Genomic DNA, 26018 nt, shown 5'->3' with positions numbered 1-26018 from the left:
AAACACAGCCCCACGTCTCAGTGTTAAAACACAGCCCCACGTCTCAGTGTTAAAACACAGCCCCACGTCTCAGTGTTAAAACACAGCCCCACGTCTCAGTGTTAAAACACAGCCCCACGCCTCAGTGTTAAAACGCAGCCCCACGCCTCAGTGTTAAAACACAGCCCCACGCCTCAGTGTTAAAACACAGCCACACGCCTCAGTGTTAAAACACAAATATTAGTCCATGAGGGCAGGTACGATACCTACCATCCAGATCAGGGGTCACTAGGCACTATTCGGTGAGATGAAACGTTCAAAATGGCAACACATAGACATTTTATGAAAAGAGCTGGCATGATTCCCTAAACTAACCTGACAGACATCACCTGATCATATCTGTCCTACACTATACCTTTCTATCTGAACAATCTGTAACGTGGCAAGAACATGAACAGACCCAAGAGCTTTCCTGTTTCATCAAAATGTTCTTTACTAGTTTAGTGTTTACATCATAGGGTAAACTAGTTTCATTATCAGTGTTTACACAATAATGTAAACTAGTTTCATTATCAGTGTTTACACCATAATGTAAACTAGTTTCATTATCAGTGTTTACACCATAATGTAAACTAGTTTCATTATCAGTGTTTACACCATAATGTAAACTAGTTTCATTATCAGTGTTTACACCATAATGTAAACTAGTTTCATTATCAGTGTTTACACCATAGGGTAAACTAGTTTCATTATCAGTGTTTTCACCATAGGGTAATCTAGTTTAGTTATCAGTGTTTACACCATAGGGTAAACTAGTTTCATTATCAGTGCTTAGACCATAGGGTAAACTAGTTTCATTATCAGTGTTTACACCATAGGGTAAACTAGTTTCATTATCAGTGTTTACACCATAGGGTAAACTAGTTTAGTTATCAGTGTTTACACCATAGGGTAAACTAGTTTCATTATCAGTGTTTACACCATAGGGTAAACTAGTTTCATTATCAGTGTTTACACCATAAGGTAAACTAGTTTCATTATCAGTGTTTTCACCATAGGGTAAACTAGTTTAGTTATCAGTGTTTACACCATAATGTAAACTAGTTTCATTATCAGTGTTTACACCATAATGTAAACTAGTTTCATTATCAGTGTTTACACCATAGGGTAAACTAGTTTCATTATCAGTGTTTTCACCATAGGGTAAACTAATTTAGTTATCAGTGTTTACACCATAGGGTAAACTAGTTTAGTTATCAGTGTTTACACCATAATGTAAACTAGTTTCATTATCAGTGTTTACACCATAATGTAAACTAATTTCATTATCAGTGTTTTCACCATAGGGTAAACTAGTTTAGTTATCAGTGTTTACACCATAGGGTAAACTAGTTTCATTATCAGTGTTTACACCATAATGTAAACTAGTTTCATTATCAGTGTTTACACCATAATGTAAACTAGTTTCATTATCAGTGTTTACACCATAGGGTAAACTAGTTTCATTATCAGTGTTTTCACCATAGGGTAAACTAGTTTAGTTATCAGTGTTTACACCATAATGTAAACTAGTTTCATTATCAGTGTTTACACCATAATGTAAACTAGTTTCATTATCAGTGTTTTCACCATAGGGTAAACTAGTTTAGTTATCAGTGTTTACACCATAGGGTAAACTAGTTTCATTATCAGTGTTTACACCATAATGTAAACTAGTTTCATTATCAGTGTTTACACCATAATGTAAACTAGTTTCATTATCAGTGTTTACACCATAATGTAAACTAGTTTCATTATCAGTGTTTACACCATAATGTAAACTAGTTTAGTTATCAGTGTTTACACCATAATGTAAACTAGTTTCATTATCAGTGTTTACACCATAGGGTAAACTAGTTTCATTATCAGTGTTTACACCATAGGCCAGGCTATTAGTTCAAATCTCAGTTTGCTTTACAGTCTAGTGTTAAGTTTACGCCCTCTGTCCTTCATAAATCCCCTGTACGAATATAGCGTGAACAATGATTTGGACACAAAAGTTTAATGTAGCTTACATCCTTATGTATTATGTGCATTGAAGACTCAGGGATGATAGATTATTATAGAGATGTTAAAAATGTTAGTATGTAGCTTACTCTGACTGACGGAGCCATCAACAGAGATCTGTTATCTAGCTCGATGAATTTTGGCCTACTTCCTCCATCGTTGAGTGAAGAGTCAGACAGCAAACATTTAGGAGCTGACAGTGGGTGTTTTTTCTGTTTGCAGTCCTGTGAATCTGGTACCCAACAGCTTTATTAGATATTGCTTAGTGTAGACTTGGTCAACTTTATTTATGCAGGTTGTATATCCTTGATAGGCTACCTGTAATCTCGGTTGAAAAGTGGACAGTCTGAGGGTTACTCCTACTACAAATGGTCTTCTGAGGGTTACTCCTACTACAAATGGTCTTCTGAACAGGAAAGGATGATCAGACCAGAGGCACAGCCCCTTCTGCTGTTGTCTGTGCCCAACCATGTTTGTACCATGTTTTGTGATGCTACCATGTTGTGTTGCTACCATGTTGTTGTCATGTTGTGTTGCTACCATGCTGTGTTGTCATGTGTTGCTGCAATGCTATGTTGTCGTCTTAGGTCTCTCTTTATGTAGTGTTGTGTTGTCTCTCTTGTCGTGATGTGAGAGCACTTTTTGCCAGTCCTGTTTGGTCCAGCGACGGTGGGTTTGTGCCCATAGGCGACGTTGTTGCTGGTGATGTCTGGTGAGGACCAGCCTTACAACAGGCCTACAAGACCTCAGTCCAGCCTCTCTCAGCCTATTGCAGACAGTCTGAGCACTGAAGGAGGGATTGTGGGTTCCTGGTGTAACTTGGGCAGTTGTTGTTGCCATCCTGTACCTGCCCCGCAGGTGTGATGTTCAGATGTACCGATCCTGTTCAGGTGTTGTTACACGTGGTCTGCCACTGCGAGGACAATCAGCTGTCTGTCCTGTCTCCCTGTAGCGCTGTCTTAGGTGTCTTACAGTACGGACATTGCAATGTATTGCCCTGGCCACATCTGCAGTCCTCATGCCTCCTTGCAGCATGTCTAAGGCACGTTCACGCAGATGAGCAGGGACCCTGGCCATCTTTCTTTTGGTGTTTTTCAGAGTCAGTAGAAAGGCCTCTTTAGTGTCCTAAGTTTTCATAACTGTGACCTTAATTGCCTACCGTCTGTAATAGAGGTCGACCGATTAATCGGAATGGCCGTTTAATTAGGGCCGATTTCAAGTTTTCATAACAATCGGAAATCTGTATTTTTGGGCGCCGATTTAAAAAATAAAATAAAAACTTTATTTAACTAGGCAAGTCAGTTAAGAACATATTCTTATTTTCAATGACGGCCTAGGAACGGTGGGTTAACTGCCTCGTTCAGGGGCAGAACGACAGATTTTCACCTTGTCAGCTCGGGGGATCCAATCTTGCAACCTTACAGTTAACTAGTCCGACGCAATAACGACCTGCCTCTCTCTCGTTGCACTCCACAAGGAGACTGCCTGTTACGTGAATGCAGTAAGCCAAGGTAAGTCGCTAGCTAGCATTAAACTTATCTTATAAAAAACAATCAATCATAATCATTAGTTAACTACACATGGTTGATGATATTACTAGATATTATCTAGCGTGTCCTGCGTTGCATATAATCTGACTGAGCATACAAGTATCTAAGTATCTGACTGAGCGGTGGTAGGCAGAAGCAGGTGCGTAAACATTCAAACAGCACTTTTGTGCGTTTTGCCAGCAGCTCTTCGTTGTGCGTCAAGCATTGCGCTATTTATGACTTCAAGCCTATCAACTCCTGAGATGAGGCTGGTGTAACCGAAGTGAAATGGCTAGCTAGTTAGCGCGCTAATAGCGTTTCAAACGTCACTCGCTCTGAGCCTTCTAGTAGTTGTTCCCCTTGCTCTTCATGGGTACTGCTGCTTCGATTGTGGCTGTTGTCATAGTGTTTCTGGTTCGAGCCCAGGGAGGAGCGAGGAGAGGTACGGAAGCTATACTGTTACACTGGCAATACTAAATACTGCCTATAAGAACATCCAATAGTCAAAGGTTAATGAAATACAAATGGTATAGAGGGAAATAGTCCTATAATTCCTATAATAACTATAACCTACCTTCTTACCTGGGAATATTGAAGACTCATGTTAAAAGGAACCACCAGCTTTCATATGTTCTCATGTTCTTTGTAAGGAACTGAAACGTTAGCTTTCTTACATAGCACATATTGCACTTTTACTTTCTTCTCCAACACTTTGTTTTTGCATTATTTAAACCAAATTGAACATGTTTCATTATTTACTTGAGCCTAAATTGATTTTATTGATGTATTATATTAAGTTAAAATAAGTGTTCATTCAGTACTGTTGTAATTGTCATTATTACAAATAAATAAATACAAATCGTCCGATTAATCGTTATCGGCATTTTTGGTCCTCCAATAATCAGTATCGGTGTTGAAAAATCATAATCGGTCGACCTCTAGTCTGTAAGCTGTTAGTGTCTTAACGACAGTTCCACAGGTGCATGTTCATTAATTGTTTATGGGTCATTGAACAAGCATGGGAAATAGTGAACAATGAAGATCTGTGAGGTTATTTGAATATTTACGAATGACCTTTGAAAGACAGGGTCCTAAAAAAGGGACATTTCTTTTTTTGCTGAGTTTATAAATATAGGACAAAACACACATCACGACAAGAGCCAACACAACACTACATAAAGAGATACCTAAGACAACAACATAGCAAGGCAGCAACACATGACAACACAGCATTGTAGCAACACAACATAACAACAACATGGTAGCAACACTACATGGTAACAGCACAACAACATGGTACAAACATCATTGGGCACAGACAACAGCACAAAGGGAAACAAGGTAGAGACAACAATACATCACACAAAGCAGCCACAACTGTCCAGTTTGAGTGTTTGTTGCAGCTCTTTCCAGTCGCTAGCTGCAGTGAACTTAAAAGAGGAGCGAACCAGAGATGTGTATGCTTTGGGGACCTTTAACAGAATGTGACTGGCAGAACGGGTGTTGTATGTGGAGGATGAAGGCTGCAGTAGATATCTCAGATAGGAGGGAGTATAATCCTTCTACACATATAACCATCCTACAGATGTCATAGTTGGTACTCGTAACAGTCTATTCTCTTCTTGGCTGTGTTTATGTGCAAAGTGAATGTGGTGATTAGCTACCCAACACACGGCACCGGAGTGCCAATTCTGAGATTAAAAGGCTCCTGAACAGTTTCTACCCCCAATCCATTAGACTGCTGAACAGTTAATCAAATGGCTACTCTGACTATTTGCATTGACCCCTTGTTTACACTGCTGCTACTCACTGTTTATTATCTGTGCATAGTCAATTAACCCTTAACTACATGTACATATTACCTCGACTAACCTGCACACATTGAATCGGTACCGGTACCCCCTGTATATAGCCTCGTTATTTTATTGTGTTAATTTTTAAATAGATTTTTTATTCACTTTTTTTTAAACAATTCTGCATCGTTGGTTAAGGGCTTGTAAGTAAATATTTCATGGTAAGGTTGTATTCACAGCAAATAACATGTTTTTATTTGATTGATTGATTTATTCTCCTGAGAGGTGAGGAAGGATAGAGGTCACTTACATACAGAAACAAACCCTTTGCCCTTGACCTGCCCATCTCCTTTGCACTGTGAAGATCTGGGGCGGTATCTAGCATCTGAGAGTAAATGTGATCTAGGATCAGGTCCCACCTGCCCATTTAATCAACCTGGACTCAGGGGTAGAGGTAACATAGTAATGTAAATTTGGTCCCTATAATTTTTTAAATGTATCCATTATTTTACCAGGTAAATTGACTGAGAACACATTCTCATTTACAGCAATGACCTGGTGAATAGTTACAGGGCAGAGGAGGGGGATGAATGAGCCAATTGTAAACTGGGATTATTAGGTGACCGTGAATGGTTTGAGGGCCAGATTGGGAATTTAGCCAGGACACCGGGGTGTGCAGGGTGGTATGCTGCTGGCCTTAGTAAAATATGTTACATTTCATATGGTATGTATTCATTTGTGGATGCCAACATTCATTTTGTATGATATGTTACAAAATACAATTTGTATGATATGTCACAAATTGCAATTCATACAATATGTTACGATAACCTACTGTCTATTGTAACAAAACAGTTTCCCAGATTCACATTAACTATGTTACGTGTAGTCTATGAGACCAGACTGATACAATCTTCAAAATGTATGCCTATTTTAAAACATCATTCCTACTCCGAGACACTTTATGAAAAAGGGCACTAAAAGTATGACCAATGTGGTGAAATGCCCACAATGTCCAGAGCCACTATGAAAAGCCTACAATTTAACTCTTCATCATCACAGGACTCTGTCTTTTGATTTCAACATAACTAAGCCCTAAAACTCTCAAAAGTGCAACCGTTTCCATGCTGTGTCATTTTCTATATTTTCTCAGTGACAAGGTTTCTGTTATAAATGTTTACTCTCTCCAGCAGTTTTATAGCTATAATTTACAGGCCTGGTTTGAATTGCAGACAACCTGTGTATTGCGGGTGGGCTGTAGCCTTACTACAACTGAGGAATGATGTAATGTTAACTGTGTAATAACTGCCTAACAACACAGGCCATAGCCAGCCCTGAGAACTGTCAAGTTCTGGTGTACAGCCACTGAGTGTCTGTCAAAGCTACTACTTCAAAGAGTTGATGAACTTCCTTGATCTATTTCGATGGTGAGCATTGATTGATTGATTTATTTAACCTTTATTTGATCAGGGATTCATACTGAGAGCAAGATCTAAATGACAGAAAATACACACATCGATATAAATACAAAATGCAGAAAGAAAAACACGATTATATATTTTTTTAAAAACACATTCATCAGTAATAAGGTCCTCAGTCAGCTGTCTGAATTACACCTAGAGGCACCAGAACATCACATTCATCAGTAATACGGTCCTCAGTCAGCTGTCTGAATGACCCAAGAGGCACCAGAACATCACATTCATCAGTAATAAGGTCCTCAATCAGCTGTCTGAATGACCCAAGAGGCACCAGAACATCACATTCATCAGTAATAAGGTCCTCAGTCAGCTGTCTGAATTACACCTAGAGGCACCAGAACATCACATTCATCAGTAATAAGGTCCTCAATCAGCTGTCTGAATGACCCTGGAGGCACCAGAACATCACATTCATCAGTAATAAGGTTCTCAATCAGCTGTCTGAATTACCCTGGAGGCACCAGAACATCACATTCATCAGTAATAAGGTCCTCAATCAGCTGTCTGAATTACCCTGGAGGCACCAGAACATCACATTCATCAGTAATAAGGTCCTCAATCAGCTGTCTGAATGACCCTAGAGGCACCAGAACATCACATTCATCTGTAATAAGGTCCTCAGTCAGCTGTCTGACTGACCCTAGAGGCACCAGAACATCACATTCATCAGTAATAAGGTCCTCAGTCAGCTGTCTGAATTACACCTAGAGGCACCAGAACATCACATTCATCAGTAATAAGGTCCTCAGTCAGCTGTCTGAATTACACCTAGAGGCACCAGAACATCACATTCATCAGTAATAAGGTCCTCAATCAGCTGTCTGAATTACACCTAGAGGCACCAGAACATCACATTCATCAGTAATAAGGTCCTCAATCAGCTGTCTGAATGACCCTGGAGGCACCAGAACATCACATTCATCAGTAATAAGGTCCTCAATCAGCTGTCTGAATGACCCTAGAGGCACCAGAACATCACATTCATCAGTAATAAGGTCCTCAATCAGCTGTCTGAATTACCCTAGAGGAACCAGAACATCACATGCATCAGTAATAAGGTCCTCAATCAGCTGTCTGAATAACCCTAGAGGCACCAATACATAAACTTGAATAACATTTTGAAGATTGTTCCATAAATAAGTTGGAAGAAACCTAGAATGAGTTGGCCTGCTCCAGTGCTCTCACTAGGAAGTGACAGGCAACCAGACAGACAACAGGTTAGCTTAGCTAGCTAGCTAGGGTGGGCAAACCTCCCAAATGACCTTAGGTTCTTAATCAATTCCAAGTACACTTCCTTTCAATTCTTAAATATTCGAGTCGTATTTGTAGCTGCAAAGACTCTGGCATGGCCGGGCGAGTGTTATGTTCAAGAAAGAGTTGATGAATGTAATGATATGAGTTTAAAAAAACAGACAGTACGTACCTCTCAAATAGTATTCTGACCGCAAAGATCCCCAAAGCCAGCGGTAAAGCAGAGAGCAAGTGACTGGCTTTAGGATACTCCACCCCGGGCGCTGGGTCTGCAAGGTCCGCCCAAGTCACATTATGCGGGAGCCAAAATCTCTCGTTCCAAAACCAGGCTGAAAGAGCAGCCATGGTCACCAAAAGTGGTTTCAATTAAATAAATATATCCTAAGGAAAAACTTGAGAAACGTTTCCACCGCCGTCCCTCCGTTTCGTGCCCCTGTGATGGAGTTCTTGGATTAAGGAAGTGAAATGGGCCACGGCCCCACCTCCCGCCCGCCCGCTATTCAGAGAGGTATCATTGATGGAATACTGTTACTTTGTCAGTCCGCAGCCACCTAGCTAGCTAGCGTTCTTTTCAAAATAAGAGATAATCAATAATAATCCGAGATTAAAATCGTGTGCCCAATATAGGTGAATGTGTGATGTATGTAGAAAATGGTCTTGTCCCCCAGACGTGACTTTAAAAGTTTGAACAAGAGAAGGTCACCACCAAGCGGCCATCCATAGTATTACAAGGGAGACGTTCTGAAATGCCAGGGTTACCCCACATTTCAATTAAACGACAGCAAGAGACCCATACAGCGCCATCTCACACCACTTGTGAATTAATAGTCAGGGGAGCGTACCATGATCATCTAACGTAGTTATTCAATTAGCCCAAAAATAAATTCCCAACCATGTGGATTGACTTCAAATTAAATGTTTGCCGACAATTGTTCTCATCAGCAGCCTACGCTTTAGCCTAATGCACCATATCCGATTACCATATCCTAAGGATATTATCAACATACATATTTAACTTATTCATCGTCTGTTATCAACATTATATGGGTATAATAGGCATTTTATCTAAGAAAATTTCCGAACAAATTTGCCATTTTCATTCGCTATAGAAATACACGTAAGCCTAAGAACGTAAATGCTGAGGATATGGCTTTTGCAAGCGCCAACATCCCTCTCCAAAAGAAATGACAATTCCCAAATGCACGTGCATTCATTAACATACGTAAAGAAGTCTGGTAAAAAAAATATAGATGTGAAAGCGTCTCCATAATAATGGAGGAATTCACTGACACACAAGACCAATATGTTCTTAATATTTTGTAGGAGAGCTAGGTGAAGAAGACGTTAAAAATTGTTCTGGCTGATACAGGCAGAGAACTATTCAACAGTGTTCCCGACAACCTACGCTTTGTGGAGATAGGAACATACTCCATATACTGCCGTCTTTACCCAGTTGGAGAAGTTGTTGGGGTTTTATTTCTATAGCTAACGAAAATATGTCAGCCATGTATGTTCTGAAAATAGTCTACAAATGCCCTTCATATCCATATGTATAATAATCGAATGCTAAATTGCAGGTTTTGCAGATTATATTGTTTTCTGCATAGAGCGCCCCAGCAGGTTATTGGCGTGCTCTTTTTTTAAACAATATTCTGATTTTGAATTGTTTATATTTTCTGGTTGTCTCTCCCCTTTTAAAGACTAAGGGATATGGGCATTCTAAACAAAATGTCTTTCTGTCCATTTCTACACAGTACTGACACAATGCCTAGTGACAATGTCATCAATAATACATGAAGAATCAGTTGGAACAGAACAGGGGGTTTTTAGTTATTACAGCAGACCAGGAAGGAGGTACGTTTTATTACAGCAGCCCAGGAAGGAGGTACGTTTTATTACAACAGCCAAGGAAGGAGGTACGTTTTATTGCAGCAGCCCAGGAAGGAGGTACGTTTTATTACAGCAGCCCAGGAAGGAGGTACGTTTTATTACAGCAGCCCAGGAAGGAGGTACGTTTTATTACAGCAGCCCAGGAAGGAGGTACGTTTTATTACAGCAGCCCAGGAAGGAGGTATGTTTTATTACAGCAGCCCAGGAAGGAGGTTTGTTTTATTACAGCAGCCCAGGAAGGAGGTACGTTTTTATTACAGCAGCCCAGGAAGGAGGTTCGTTTTATTACGTTTTATTACAACAGCCCAGGAAGGAGGTTTGTTTTATTACAACAGCCCAGGAAGGAGGTTTGTTTTATTACAGCAGCCCAGGAAGGAGGTTTGTTTTATTACAAAAGCCCAGGAAGGAGGTTCGTTTTATTACAACAGCCCAGGAAGGAGGTTCGTTTGACTGAGACATTTTCCTCTCCCTTTTCTTAGGATTCATTTCCAACAGAGATGAGTTAGATGCAATCATCCAAACAGCTCCTCATGTCTCCCTCCCTCCCTCCTCCGGCTGGTTCCAACATCTAAAGCATCCCAGCATCCTTCAGTCAGTTACATGTGTTCAGGGTGGTTCTCTAAACATCTGATGAACTCTTTAATGGGGTGTCCATGGGAATAGATTTGATTGACAGCATTGAACAAGGGGAACCTGGAGGAAGGATAGAGGGGATAACAGTTTTAGATCCACACTATAGGGCCTACCCGAACCCTAGGTTGAAGATACCCAGGTTAGGACAAGTTATGGTTCCATGTGGAAGCTTTTTGAAAATGAACAGATTCACGGGACCACCTGTTGCTAAGTAGCGTAGCTAGTCCCATTGTTTAGAACGCTTCCTCATTTATGCAAAGAGTTATGGGATATTAGAATCCTCTTGTCTTAACCTGTCATCTTCAACCTTGTCTGAACCGTACAGTCCTGGCTCATATATTGTCTTTCACATGGTTCTTTCAGGCACAGTTCCAGCAACTATGGCTTGGCTCGGTTCGGTAGTATGAAAAGGTTATAAGATCGGTTTATACATGTCATTCGGATGTTCAATTGAGTACATTGTTTCGAATGACTCATCAGCACCTCACAACCCTTTCAATCTGCACACTCCACTCCCCATACCCCAGGAGTGGTGCCTGAGAGTCTAGGGGTACCATAATCCAGCCTCTCAAAATCTCTCTGACCTGTGGACCTATTTGCTTAGAGGCATGTTGTCAGGGGCCATGACACCTGACAGCTCTTCTCACTGTGCAGGTCAGTGTCTCCTCACTTGTGGACTTGTGGGATGGAGTGTTACTTGTGTGTTTACTATTTACTGTTGGTCGTAGTTACTAATAGTTCCTGGCCTATCTATCCTAGAAACATAACTCGTTATCAGAAGATTCTGAAGTCAAACTCATCCACTATATATTCATATACTGTAACTGTAACTCACTTGTCCACAAGGCCCTTCTTCTTCAGAATGTGGTTGACTTCAGCTGCAGTGGCTGGACCCTGGAGCTTCTGACCATTCCACATCTCCTTCTCCAACTCCTCAATTGTCTACAAATTGTGTACATTAGCTTTTTTTATTGAGAAAAGACGAGAGCGAGAGAGCACCAAAGGGAGAGAGAGAGCAACAGAGCCAAGACCACACTACCGACAGAATGGCTCAGTCAGAGGTATGGGTTACTGAGCTAAAGGAGCAGCCCCCCAGCTACACCCCATCCAGCCCAGACACAGAGCTTCTACAGGACCAGATCGACCATTGCAGGACCCAGCTGAAGACCTCTGTCCAGGAGCTGAGAGAGAGCCTTACCACAGCGCTTGAGGAGGTAAAGGCCACCATAAAGAGAGAGCTAGTGCAGGAAAAGGAAGAGATGGTAAAGGAGTTGTCTGTCATCAAGAGGGTGCTGCATCACAGAGAACAGACTCTAGAGACTCCTAGAGAGAAGCTGCAGCCCCTCACCACCCCTAACACCCACCCTGACCTATTGTTATAGTGTTCCATATTGTTATAGTGTTCTATATTGTTATAGTGTTCCATATTGTTATAGTGTTCCATATAGTTATAGTGTTCCATATTGTTATAGTATTCTATGTTGTTAGTGTTCCATATTGTTATAGTGTTCTATATTGTTATAGTGTTCTATATTGTTATAGTGTTCTACATTGTTATAGTGTTCCATATTGTTATAGTATTCTATATTGTTAGTGTTCCATATTGTTATAGTGTTCTATATTGTTATAGTGTTCTATACTGTTAGTGTTCTATATTGTTATCGTGTTCTATATTGTTATCATGTTCTATACTGTTAGTGTTCTGTACTGTTATGGTGTTCTATATTGTTATCATGTTCTATACTGTTAGTGTTCTGTACTGTTATAGTGTTCTATACTGTTATAGTGTTCCATATTGTTATAGTGTTCTATACTGCTATAGTGTTCCATATTGTTATAGTGCTCTATACTGTTATAGTGTTCCATATTGTTATAGTGTTCTATACTGCTAGTGTTCTATACTGTTATAGTGTTCTATACTGTTATAGTGTTCCATATTGTTATAGTGTTCTATACGGTTATAGTGTTCTATACTGCTAGTGTTCTATACTGTTATAGTGTTCTATACTGCTATAGTGTTCTATACTGTTATAGTGTTCTATACTGTTATAGTGTTCTATACTGTTATAGTGTTCTATACTGTTATAGTGTTCCATATTGTTATAGTGCTCTATACTGTTAGTGTTCCATATTGTTATAGTGTTCTATACTGCTATAGTGTTCTATACTGTTATAGTGTTCTATACTGTTATAGTGTTCCATATTGTTATAGTGTTCTATACTGTTATAGTGTTCTATACTGCTATAGTGTTCTATACTGTTATAGTGTTTCATATTGTTATAGTGTTCTATACTGTTATAGTGTTCCATATTGTTATAGTGTTCTATACTGTTATAGTGTTCTATACTGTTATAGTGTTCCATATTGTTATAGTGTTCTATACTGCTATAGTGTTCCATATTGTTATAGTGTTCTATACTGTTATAGTGTTCCTAACTTTGAAGTTGTTAACGTTCTTAGCTTAATCCTTTGAAAAATAGACACGTAAAAAGATTGTGGATTGTGCATCTTCAATATGTACCTATTGTTCCTCTGTAGTGCATTTAACCATATGCCACAATTAAAAGCCTTGGGTAGCAAGTTGATACAATTCCAAGTTTGGAAATGCCACACTTTCCTTATTTTATTTATTTATTTATTTTAAGAGGACTATTTCTAAACACATTAGCAATAGTTTGCCTTAAGAAGACATCTCAATAAATACAGGTACTCATCCTTTAACAGACTTCGCTGTTTGAACAAGTGAGGCTATGACCTAGTACGATTAGAATAATTTCAAGAACAAAAGGTTCATTGAAGCAATACATATAGTTTGGCGACTTTAGGGGACCCAGAAAACCCATCCTTAACCTCTCACAAGAACAGCTGTCCAGGAAAAACTCCTGGCCCTATAAACATGATATGCTCACCTGTGGGCCAATGACCAGATCCGTCCCCTGGTTGTTATACCATCAAGTGCATCAACCCACTTCTCACAGCAATGAGTCAGGTGTGCGTGGTGTTCATAAGAATCCCAGAACTAAACTGTGATGCTGAACATTAGGCAGGTAACAACTTTCATGGAAACACTGCCAGTTTGTGCATCAAATGGTAGAAAAACAGCTTTAAAATCATCCATTCATAACTGAGAAGTTATCATGAAGATATCCTTTATTATAGCATAGGATTAAAACATACAGGGAAAAATAAGTTTGGTCAATAAGAGAAAAATACAATTTTTAAGTCTGAAGATTTCAATCAGTCTTCGGTATCATCCTTTACAGGATTGGGGGCAATTCAGGATAATCAGAGGGTGGATGGAAAATACACTTTAATATTGAAGAAAAAAAATCCCCATTGAAAATAGATGTTGCTTAATTTCAATTCACTTGACTATTGAACTGATAATGAATTGAGTCCAACCATGAAACTTCATACATCCTTGACATGTCATCATATCTAAAACAGCAATACAACAAGCGGAAGCTTTCGATCATACTATCAAAAAATATGAAATTCTTCAATATGTCACATCTACTAGTGAACCCAGCTCTATGCTTATCTTCCTCGGTGTTGATGGCGTCTGCACACTAACAAACTCTAAAGATGAAATCCCAGAAGAAGTCCTCTTAACCGAACAGTAGAACCTTGAAGGTTGTTCTCTCTTCCACACGGGGTCAACAAGCAACTTCAGCTTGCTGTTAGGTTATAGAGAACGTTCTGGATTAAACCATTGGTATCACTTGAAGGGGAACGTCTTGGGAAAACTAAATCGGGAGCATTAGACAACGAGTCAAAATGATTGTCTGCCCTTTAAAAACAGACATTTTTTCCTTCACATCAAACCAGATTATTCTGCTCAGTATTTACAAAACTAGATCGACTTGAGGTTATTACTGCTAACACTACTTCCTTATGCTTCTAACAATACAAGCTTTAATATAATTCATAGTTTCGAAACATAAAAAAAGATAATTAAACAAACAAAAATAAGCATCACAAAAATAGTTTCAAATTAAATGGCCCCTTAAATGAATAACTAAACCAACATACTGAATCTTCACAATACTGTGAAGCCCGGCTGCCATCACCATACTCTGAAGTGATCAGGGGAGAATTTTTGAGGTACACAATATTCTACAACAAGAATTCTAGAATAGTCTTGAACCACTAAGAAACGGACAGCCAGCACAGCAATAAAAGACCACTGAATACTCACAACCCTATCAATACCAAACAAACACTGAAAAATCAATTCCAGACCAAAGCCAGAATGGTAGTGTGTGTAGTCTATCACCTAATCAGTTATGAGTTAGTATGGACTCAGAGCAGGTTAGAGACAGTCAAAGTATTTAAAATGAACCCAATGCTCTTTCACAAATGGCCAAATGTTAAGACTTAAAACACTCAATATTAGTTATGGTGGAGTAGCATCAATCCTTAGTTAGGGGTCATTTCAACCTCACTTAGGCCTGAATATAGATTCAAGATTGGCGACTTGAGAGTTCAGCCCCAAAAGGGAATGCATTGAGGTAAGGCATAGAGAGAGACCATTGAGAAAAAATAAGTCAAAAGATCTTTTAGCGGGACAAATATGAAGAGAGAGGAAGTAAAAATCTAACATTGATATATAACCATAACAGCCTGCTAGGTGACTTTCAAAAAGATATCCTATAGTTACCACCAGCAGTAAAGCAGATAGTATATCAAAGATGTTTTTCCTCAAATCGGGGGTGTATTAATGAATGTCCCACACTTCCTTTCCTCCTCCCAGAGAGAATGGCCACTTGTTCGTCTGTTGGCCTGTTTTTCTTTAACATCTTCATCTCTAAGTGTTTCTGATTCCCAGGGCTTGTTCCAGCTCCTGCCTCCTCTGCTGGACCTGAAATACAATTTTATTTTATATATAAAAAAATAATATATATTTATTATTTATATATATATAAAAAATAATATATATATTTATTATTTATATATATATAAAAATAATATATATTTTATTATTTATATATATAAACAAATAATATATATAAACAAATAATATATATATATATATATATATATATATATATATATATATATATATACATATATATATATATATATATACATATATATATATATATATATATATATATAAATATATATTTATATATATATAAATATATATATATATAAATATATATATATATATTTATATATATAAATATATATATATATATATATATATAAATATATATATATATATATATATATATATATATATATATATATATATATATATATACATATATATATATATTTATAAATATATATATATATATATATATATATATATATATATATATATATATATATTATTTGTTTATATATATTATTTGTTTATATATATAAATAATAAAATATATATTATTTTTATATATATATATATATATATATATATATATATATATATATATATATATATATATATATATATATTATTTGTAGAAGGAAATTAATTTCATAAATGGAAATTCATTTTCAGAAGTGAAAGGAATACCAGGTAATATCAGGCAAAAATCAGTACCGTAATATACGGTATAAATTACAACTGAAAACCTTGTTCAGAGAATGATTTGAAAGTATTTAGTAGGGCAGAAAAAACACTTGGTGACACAGAGATGACGACCCTCATGGAGAACGAACGGCAGGAGAGATGGCTTTACCTACCACGCATCGGGCCGACAGAAACAAACAACTCTCTGGTAAGAAGAAGGGCGGGGGGGTATGCCTTATGATTAACGACTCATGGTGTGATAATAACAACATACAGGAAGTTAAGTCCTTTTGTTCACCTGACCTAGAATTACTTACAATCAAATGCCGACCGCATTACCTACCAAGAGAATTCTCTGATTATAGTCACAGCCGTTTATATTCACCCCCCCAAGCAGATCCCTCAACGGCCCTGAAAGAACTTCACTGGACTCTATGTAAACTGGAAACCATACATTCTGAGCCTGCATTTATTTTAGTTGATGATTTTAACAAACATAATCTGAGAACAAGGCTTCCTAAATTCTATCAGCATATCGAATGCGCGACACGGGCTGGCAGCATTCTCAACCATTGCTACTAACTTCTGCGATGCATACAAAGCCCTCCCCCGCCCCCTTTCGGGAAATCTGACCATGACTCCATTTTGTTGCTCCCAGCCTATAGACAGAAACTATAACGGGAAACGCCCGTGCTCAGGTCTCTCCAACGCTGGTCTGACCAATCGGATTCCACGCTTCAAGATTGCTTCGATCACGTGGACTGGGATATGTTCCGGGTAGCCTCAGAAAACAACATTGATGTATACGTTGCCTTGGTGCCCTGACTTCCTAGTTAATTACAGTTACATGATTAATCAGTTTAATCGCGGACTAATAATTACAGAGAGTTATTTGATAAATAAGTCTTCAGTTTAATGATGCCAAAAACACGAGAGTGAGTAAAACATTTAAACGTGTTAACCCTGGCAAGGCTGCCGGCCCAGACAGCATCCCCAGCCGCGTCCCCAGAAAATGCGCAGACCAGCTGGCTTGTGTGTTCACGGACATATTCAATCAATCCCTATCCCAGTCTGCTGTTCCCACATGCTCCAAGATGGCCACCATTGTTCCTGTTCCCAAGAAACTAAGGTAACTGAACTAAATGACTATCGCCCCATAGCACTCACTTCTGTCATCATGAAGTGCTTTGAGAGACTAGTCAAGGATCATATCACCTCCACCCTACCTGAGACCCTAGACCCACTCCAATTTGCTTATCGGCCCTATAGGTCCACAGACGACGCAATCGACATCACACTGCACACTGCCCTGTCCCATCTGGACAAGAAGAATACCTATGTAAGAATGCTGTTCATTGACTACAGCTCAGCATTTAACACCATAGACCCTGGGTCTCGAGCCCGCCCTGTGCAACTGGGTCCAGGACTTCCTGACGGGCCGCCCCCAGGTGGTGAAGGTAGGAAACAACATCTCCACCCCGCTGATCCTCAACACTGGGGCCTCAGAAGGGTGCGTTCTCAGCCCTCTCCTGTACTCCCTGTTCACCCATGACTGCATGGCCATGCACGCCCTCAACTCAATCATCAAGTTTGCGGCCGACACAACAGTGGTAGGCTTGATTACCAACAATGATAAGACGGCCTACAGGGAGGTGGTGAGGTCTATCGGAGTGTGTTGTCAGGAAAATAACCTCTCACTCAACATCAACAAAACAAAGGAGATGATCGTGGACTTCAGGAAACAGCAGAGGGAGCATCCCCCCATCCACGGGACAGTAGATGAGAAAGAAAGTTTTAAGTTCCTCGGAGTACACATCACGGACAAACTGAAATGGTCCACCCACACAGACGGCGTGGTGAGGAAGGCGCAACAGCGCCTCTTCAACGTCAGGATGCTGAAGAAATTTGGCTTGTTACCAAAAACACTCAGAAACTTTATAGATTAACAATCGAGAGCATCCTGTCGGGCTGTATTAACGCCTGGTACGACAACTGCTCCGCCCATAACCGTAAGGCTCTCCAGAGGGTAGTGAGGTCTGCACAACGTCTGGGGCAAACTATCTGCCCTCCAGGACACCTACAGCATCCAATGTCACAGGAAGGACAAAAAGATCATCAAGGACAACAACCACTCGAGCCACTGCCTGTTCACCCCGCTATCATCCAGAAGGCGAGGTCAGTACAGGTGCATCAAAGCTGGGACCAAGAGACTGAAAAACAGCTTCTATCTCAAGGCCATCCGACTGTTAAACAGCCACCACTAACATAGAGAGGCTTCTGCCAACATACTGACTCAAATCTCTTGCCACTTTAATACATGTAATGAAGGTATCACTAGTCACTTTAAATAAACGGCACTTTAATAAATGTCTTAGATATCGTACTTTACTCATCTCATATGTACATACTGTATCCTATAACATCTTGCCTATGCCGCAAGGCCATTGCTCATCCATATATTTATATGTACATATTCATACCTTTACATTGTGTGCATAAGGTAGTGGTTGTGAACTTGTTAGATATTAGAAGCACAAGCATTTCACTACACTCATATTAACATCTGCTAACCATGTGTATTTGACCAATACAATTGGATTAGATTTGATTTACCTTAGCCACGGTGTACACACACACATCCACCACGGTATACACACATACCACGGTACACACACACACCACGGTACACACACACATCACGGTACACACACACACACACACACACACCACGGTACACACACACACACACCACGGTACACACACACATCACGGTACACACACACACACACACACACATCACGGTACACACACACACATCACGGTACACACACACACATCACGGTACACACACACACACATCACGGTACACACACATCACGGTACACACACATCACGGTACACACACATCACGGTACACACACATCACGGTACACACACACACACACATCACGGTACACACACATCACGGTACACACACACATCACGGTACACACACACACACATCACGGTACACACACACACACATCACGGTACACACACACACATCACGGTACACACACACACATCACGGTACACACACATCACGGTACACGCACACACACACATCACGGTACACACACACACACACACACATCACGGTACACGCACACACACACATCACGGTACACGCACACACACACATCACGGTACACACACATCACGGTACACACACACACACATCACGGTACACACACACACACACACACATCACGGTACACACACATCACGGTACACACACACACACATCACGGTACACACACACACACACATCACGGTACACACACACACACACACATCACGGTACACACACATCACGGTACACACACACACATCACGGTACACACACACACATCACGGTACACACACACACATCACGGTACACACACACACATCACGGTACACACACACACATCACGGTACACACACATCACGGTACACACACATCACGGTACACGCACACACACACATCACGGTACACACACACACACATCACGGTACACGCACACACACACATCACGGTACACGCACACACACACATCACGGTACACACACATCACGGTACACACACACACACATCACGGTACACACACACACACACACACATCACGGTACACACACATCACGGTACACACACACACACATCACGGTACACACACACACACACATCACGGTACACACACACACACACACATCACGGTACACACACATCACGGTACACACACACACATCACGGTACACACACACACACATCACGGTACACACACACACACACATCACGGTACACACACACACATCACGGTACACACACACACATCACGGTACACACACACATCACGGTACACAAACACACATCACGGTACACACACACACATCACGGTACACACACACATCACGGTACACACACATCACGGTACACACACACACATCACGGTACACACACACACACATCACGGTACACGCACACACACATCACGGTACACGCACACACACATCACGGTACACGCACACACACATCATGGTACACGCACACACACACACATTACGGTACACACACACCACGGTACAGAATGGTGAGAGGTGAGCATTTTACCTTGGAGTAGAAGTAACGACACACGGCCTCCTGGGCCCAGGGTTGGAAATAGAACTCTGCTCTCCTCTCCTCTTCTGGGTTCGCAACCACATCTGTCATAGTCTGTAAAAAATAATCATATACATAAGAAACGTAAAACTTCCTTCAATAAAGCCTATAATGTGTAGTTTGTTGTTCTACACACACACACCATGCATGTTATCTATATTTATTTTTTCACACAGATAAAAATCCTCAGGCCTATCAACCTTATCCCTGTGTCGTGGTTAAAGAGAGACCTCTGGGACCATCTCTGTTTTACGATAACACATCTTACTTCAGGACTACAAACTACAAGGTTACTGGGCACCAGGCAACCATGCGGAAGGCTGAATGTTCAGGTGGAGGAAGAAAACAACAGCTATGAACTTTGGACTGGACTCGGCTTCAATCACCCCTCGGTTGTCATTGACGGTCCAGTCAGTCTGGTGTTTGGTCCAAGAACCATCTGAACAAACACTACACAGTTAGCTTGTGCTAATTGCTAACCTACATCCACGGCAGCTAGCTAGCGCTAATGGCTAACCTACATCCACGGCAGCTAGCTAGCGCTAATGGCTAACCTACGTCCACGGCAGCTAGCTAGCGCTAATGGCTAACCTACGTCCACGGCAGCTAGCTAGCGCTAATGGCTAACCTACGTCCACGGCAGCTAGCTAGCGCCAATGGCTAACCTACGTCCACGGCAGCTAGCTAGCGCCAATGGCTAACCTACGTCCACGGCAGCTAGCTAGCGCCAATGGCTAACCTACGTCCATGACAACACATGGAGAGGGTCATGTTCAGTAAGACACACATCAAAATGTTTTGCAAAAGAAAACGGCAATGTGTATGTATTGGACAGAAGTTCAAGTAGCGTCTCCCAGTTTCACATAATTTCAATGTATTTTCTTCTTAATGAACATGACCCAAATGCTTTGGGGGGTTATTATGTAAAGGGTAATGAGTAACTGAGCAGCACTAGAGAGCTGTGGTTTCCCCGTGCGTTTGTTTACCTTGCAGTAAATAAAATAAAATATTACTGCTCCCCTCATTTCTTTATCTGAAGTAGAATATTTCCTCCGCACCAGTTCTCTTAAGTTTAGTAGTTTACCTTGAGGTCCCTGTACTGTGATCGCAGCCAGTGATTGATGAAGCCCTGGGGTACCTCCCTGTTTCCACAGTTTTCTCCCTACTGAACTATGCCCCATAGTGGTGTTTCCCTGTTAGTTTACCCTACAGCCCCTGAACTGTGACTGCATCCAATTAAGTTAGTCCTAAATATTTCATCAACTAAAAGCATTGCATTTGGGACAAATCACTCACTCAACTAAACCTCAACTAAATACTGTGATGAATAATGTGGAAATTGAGCAAGTTTGCTTGGAGTAACCCTAGATTGTAAAACTCATGGTCAAATCATGTTGATACAACAGTAGATAAAATGGGGAGAAGTCCGTCCGTAATAAAGCGCTGCTCTGTCTTCTTAACAACACTATCAACAAGGCAGGTTTTACAGGCCCTAGTTTCTACCTTCTTAACAACACTATCAACAAGGCAGGTCCTACAGGCCCTAGTTTCTACCTTCTTAACAACACTATCAACAAGGCAGGTCCTACAGGCCCTAGTTTCTACCTTCTTAACAACACTATCAACAAGGCAGGTCCTACAGGCCCTAGTTTCTACCTTCTTAACAACACTATCAACAAGGCAGGTCCTACAGGCCCTAGTTTCTACCTTCTTAACAACACTATCAACAAGGCAGGTCCTACAGGCCCTAGTTTCTACCTTCTTAACAGCACTATCAACAAGGCAGGTCCTACAGGCCTTAGTTTCTACCTTCTTAACAACACTATCAACAAGGCAGGTCCTACAGGCCCTAGTTTCTACCTTCTTAACAACACTATCAACAAGGCAGGTCCTACAGGCCCTAGTTTCTACCTTCTTAACAACACTATCAACAAGGCAGGTCCTACAGGCCCTAGTTTCTACCTTCTTAACAACACTATCAACAAGGCAGGTCCTACAGGTCCTAGTTTCTACCTTCTTAACAACACTATCAACAAGGCAGGTACTACAGGCCCTAGTTTCTACCTTCTTAACAACACTATCAACAAGGCAGGTCCTACAGGCCCTAGTTTTGTCGCACCTAGACGAATGTTCAGTAGTGTGGTCAGGTGCCACAAAGAGGGCCTTGGGAAAATTACAATTGTCTCAGAACAGGGCAGCATGTCTGGCCCTTAAATGTACACGGAGAGCTAACATTAATAATATGCATGTCAATCTCTCATGGCTCAAAGTAGAGGAGAGATTGACTTCATCACTACCTGTTTTTGGAAGAAGTGTTGACATGTTGAATGTACCGAGCTGTCTGTTTAAACTACTAGCGCACCCATTCAAACCCCACAAGACATTCCACCACAGGTCTCTTCACAATCCCCAAGTCCAGAGTAGACTATGGGAGGTGCACAGTACTACATAGAGCCATGACTACATGGAACTCTATTCCACAGTACTACATAGAGCCGTGACTACATGGAACTCTATTCCACAGTACTACATAGAGACGTGACTACATGGAACTCTATTCCACAGTACTACATAGAGCCGTGACTACATGGAACTCTATTCCACAGTACTACATAGAGCCATGACTACATGGAACTCTATTCCACAGTACTACATAGAGCCATGACTACATGGAACTCTATTCCACAGTACTACATAGAGCCATGACTACATGGAACTCTATCCCACAGTACTACATAGAGCCATGACTACATGGAACTCTATTCCACAGTACTACATAGAGCCATGACTACATGGAACTCTATTCCACAGTACTACATAGAGCCATGACTACATGGAACTCTATTCCACAGTACTACATAGAGCCATGACTACATGGAACTCTATTCCACAGTACTACATAGAGCCGTGACTACATGGAACTCTATTCCACAGTACTACATAGAGACGTGACTACATGGAACTCTATTCCACAGTACTACATAGAGCCGTGACTACATGGAACTCTATCCCACAGTACTACATAGAGCCATGACTACATGGAACTCTATTCCACAGTACTACATAGAGCCATGACTACATGGAACTCTATTCCACAGTACTACATAGAGCCATGACTACATGGAACTCTATTCCACAGTACTACATAGAGCCATGACTACATGGAACTCTATTCCACAGTACTACATAGAGCCATGACTACATGGAACTCTATTCCACAGTACTACATAGAGCCATGACTACATGGAACTCTATTCCACAGTACTACATAGAGCCATGACTACATGCAACTCTATTCCACATCAGGTGCAAACAGTAAAATGAGATTTAAAAAAATACACCTTATGGAACAGGGCCCCTGTGAAGAGACACACGCACTATAACATATACACACATGTACACATGGATTTTGTGTTGAGGATGTGTGGTAGTAGAGTAGGGGCCTGAGGGCACACACTTAATGTGTTGTGAAATCTGTTATGTCATGTAATGTTTTAAATTGTATATAACTGCCTTAATGTTGCAGGACCCCCAGGAAGAGTAGCTGCTGCTAATGGGGATCCTTGTTAAATACAAATACAGCCAGTCATTGATAAAGCCCTGAAGTACTTCGCCGTTTCATTCCCTGTTTTCTCCCTACTGAACTACGACCCACATGAAGCACAAGAGCAGTGTTTGCCTTGAGATCCCTGCACCGTGACTGCAGCCAGAATGTTTTCTCTCTACAGAACAATGCTCCATAGTGGTGTTTCCCTGTGTGTTTACCTTGAGATCCCTGCACTGTGATTGCAGCCAGTCGTTGATGAAGCCCTGGGGGTCTCTGGCGAAGCTCAACATGAACTCTCTCTGGGTCTTCAGCTGGTTGATCGTCTCTATGGTCTCATGGATCTACAGGGGAAGAAGAGAGAGATGGAGGGTCAATCCTAGTTCAACATCTGAATAAACTATTGTCTAAATGATCTGATGGATCTGAAGAGGAAGAAACAGCAAGATGGATGTCCAAACCAAGATGGATGTCCAAACCAAGATGGATGTCCAAACCAAGATGGATGTCCAAACCAAGATGGATGTCCAAACCAAGATGGATGTCCAAACCAAGATGGATGTCCAAACCAAGATGGATGTCCAAACCAAGATGGATGTCCAAACCAAGATGGATGTCCAAACCAAGATGGATGAAGTAGAGTCACTTTTCTTTGTTATGTTTATTAGACCAGACAACAATGCAAATGGATCCATACTTAGGGTAGCCTAGTGGTTAGAGCGTTGGACTAGTAACCGGAAGGTTGCAAGTTCAAACCTCTGAGCTGACAAGGTACAAATCTGTCGTTCTGCCCCTGAACAGGCAGTTAGGCCGTCCTAGGCCGTCATTGAAAATAAGAATTTGTTCTTAACTGACTTGCCTAGTTAAATAAAGGTAATTAAAAAAAAAAAATTGAACCAGATTGAACCAGTCTGTTGGCTCTGTAGTAGGACATCATGTTAGCTCCTCCCATACTTCAGTAACATGAACCAGATTGAACCAGTCTATTGGCCCTGTAGTAGGACATCACGTTAGCTCCTCCCATACTTCAGTAACATGAACCAGATTGAACCAGTCTATTGGCCCTGTAGTGGGACATCACGTTAGCTCCTCCCATACTTCAGTAACATGAACCAGTCTATTGGCCCTGTAGTGGGACATCACGTTAGCTCCTCCCATACTTCAGTATAATGAACCAGATTGAACCAGTCTGTTGGCCCTGTAGTAGGACATCATGTTAGCTCCTCCCTCAGTAGAGAAGGTCTCATCTCTGTTGTGTTTAATTGGCCTTTGTCACAGCAGCTTGTCGAATAACAATTGGCCCAGAACAAGACAGCACAACTGGCCCTTAAATGTACACGGAGAGCTAACATTAATAATATGCATGTCAATCTCTCATGGCTCAAAGTAGAGGAGAGTGACTGTCACTACGTGTGTATTTGTGAGAAGTATTGACATGTTGAATGCACCATGCTGTCTGTTTTAAACACTACTGGATAGACTACTGTCTAATGGAGGTCTCTCTGACCTTAGTCTGCACTAGATACCTCAGCTCTGATCTCTCTGCAATCACAGGGACAAGACCTGCAGCCAATGCTACTGACAGGGTGTCTCTCTCAGAGGCTCTTTCCTGTGGGGTCGTCTTCTTTGTCTGTATTAACATTCTGAACTTGAAGTAGGCGTACTGCTGCTGGAGAGGAGGGAGGGCTGTCTATTTCTGGAGAGGAGGGAGGAGGGCTGTCTATTTCTGGAGAGGAGGGAGGAGGGCTGTCTATTTCTGGAGAGGAGGGAGGGCTGTCTATTTCTGGAGAGGAGGGAGGGCTGTCTATTTCTGGAGAGGAGGGAAGGCTGTCTATTTCTGGAGAGGAGGGAGGGCTGTCTATTTCTGGAGAGGAGGGAGGAGGGCTGTCTATTTCTGGAGAGGAGGGAGGAGGACTGTCTATTTCTGGAGAGGAGGGAGGGCTGTCTATTTCTGGAGAGGAGGGAGGGCTGTCTATTTCTGGAGAGGAGGGAGGGCTGTCTATTTCTGGAGAGGAGGGAGGGCTGTCTATTTCTGGAGAGGAGGGAGGGCTGTCTATTTCTGGAGAGGAGGGAGGGCTGTCTATTTCTGGAGAGGAGGGAGGGCTGTCTATTTCTGGAGAGGAGGGAGGGCTGTCTATTTCTGGAGAGGAGGGAGGGCTGTCTATTTCTGGAGAGG

At 41.1% G+C, this 26018-nt stretch overlaps 2 protein-coding genes across 4 annotated transcripts in view; both read right to left on the bottom strand.

The window, feature by feature from the left end:
• cers5 (ceramide synthase 5) overlaps positions 1-8742 on the bottom strand; it is a 37014-nt gene extending 28272 nt beyond the window's left edge. The window contains exon 1 of one of the 2 annotated variants that reach the window (XM_036984203.1): positions 8252-8742. In XM_036984203.1, the coding sequence (XP_036840098.1) occupies positions 8252-8424 (173 nt within the window). In that variant the 5' untranslated portion in view covers positions 8425-8742. The remainder of the gene's footprint in view (positions 1-8251) is intronic. The other variant, XM_036984202.1, reaches the window with a different exon arrangement.
• Positions 8743-13735: 4993 nt separating this feature from the next.
• Positions 13736-26018, bottom strand: part of LOC110528578 (SWI/SNF-related matrix-associated actin-dependent regulator of chromatin subfamily D member 1) — a 33337-nt gene continuing 21054 nt past the window's right edge. For both annotated transcript variants that reach the window (XM_036984200.1, XM_036984199.1), the window contains exons 10-12: positions 24064-24186; positions 20251-20352; positions 13736-15464 (exon numbers count right to left, since the gene is read on the bottom strand). In XM_036984200.1, the coding sequence (XP_036840095.1) occupies positions 15411-15464; positions 20251-20352; positions 24064-24186 (279 nt within the window). In that variant the 3' untranslated portion in view covers positions 13736-15410. The remainder of the gene's footprint in view (positions 15465-20250; positions 20353-24063; positions 24187-26018) is intronic.

The sequence above is a fragment of the Oncorhynchus mykiss genome, chromosome 7, assembly GCF_013265735.2.
Source record: "Oncorhynchus mykiss isolate Arlee chromosome 7, USDA_OmykA_1.1, whole genome shotgun sequence".
Classification (NCBI taxonomy): Eukaryota; Metazoa; Chordata; class Actinopteri; order Salmoniformes; family Salmonidae; genus Oncorhynchus; species Oncorhynchus mykiss.
Note: the sequence above shows the minus strand (reverse complement) of the source record. Positions and strands in the feature narration are given on the sequence as shown.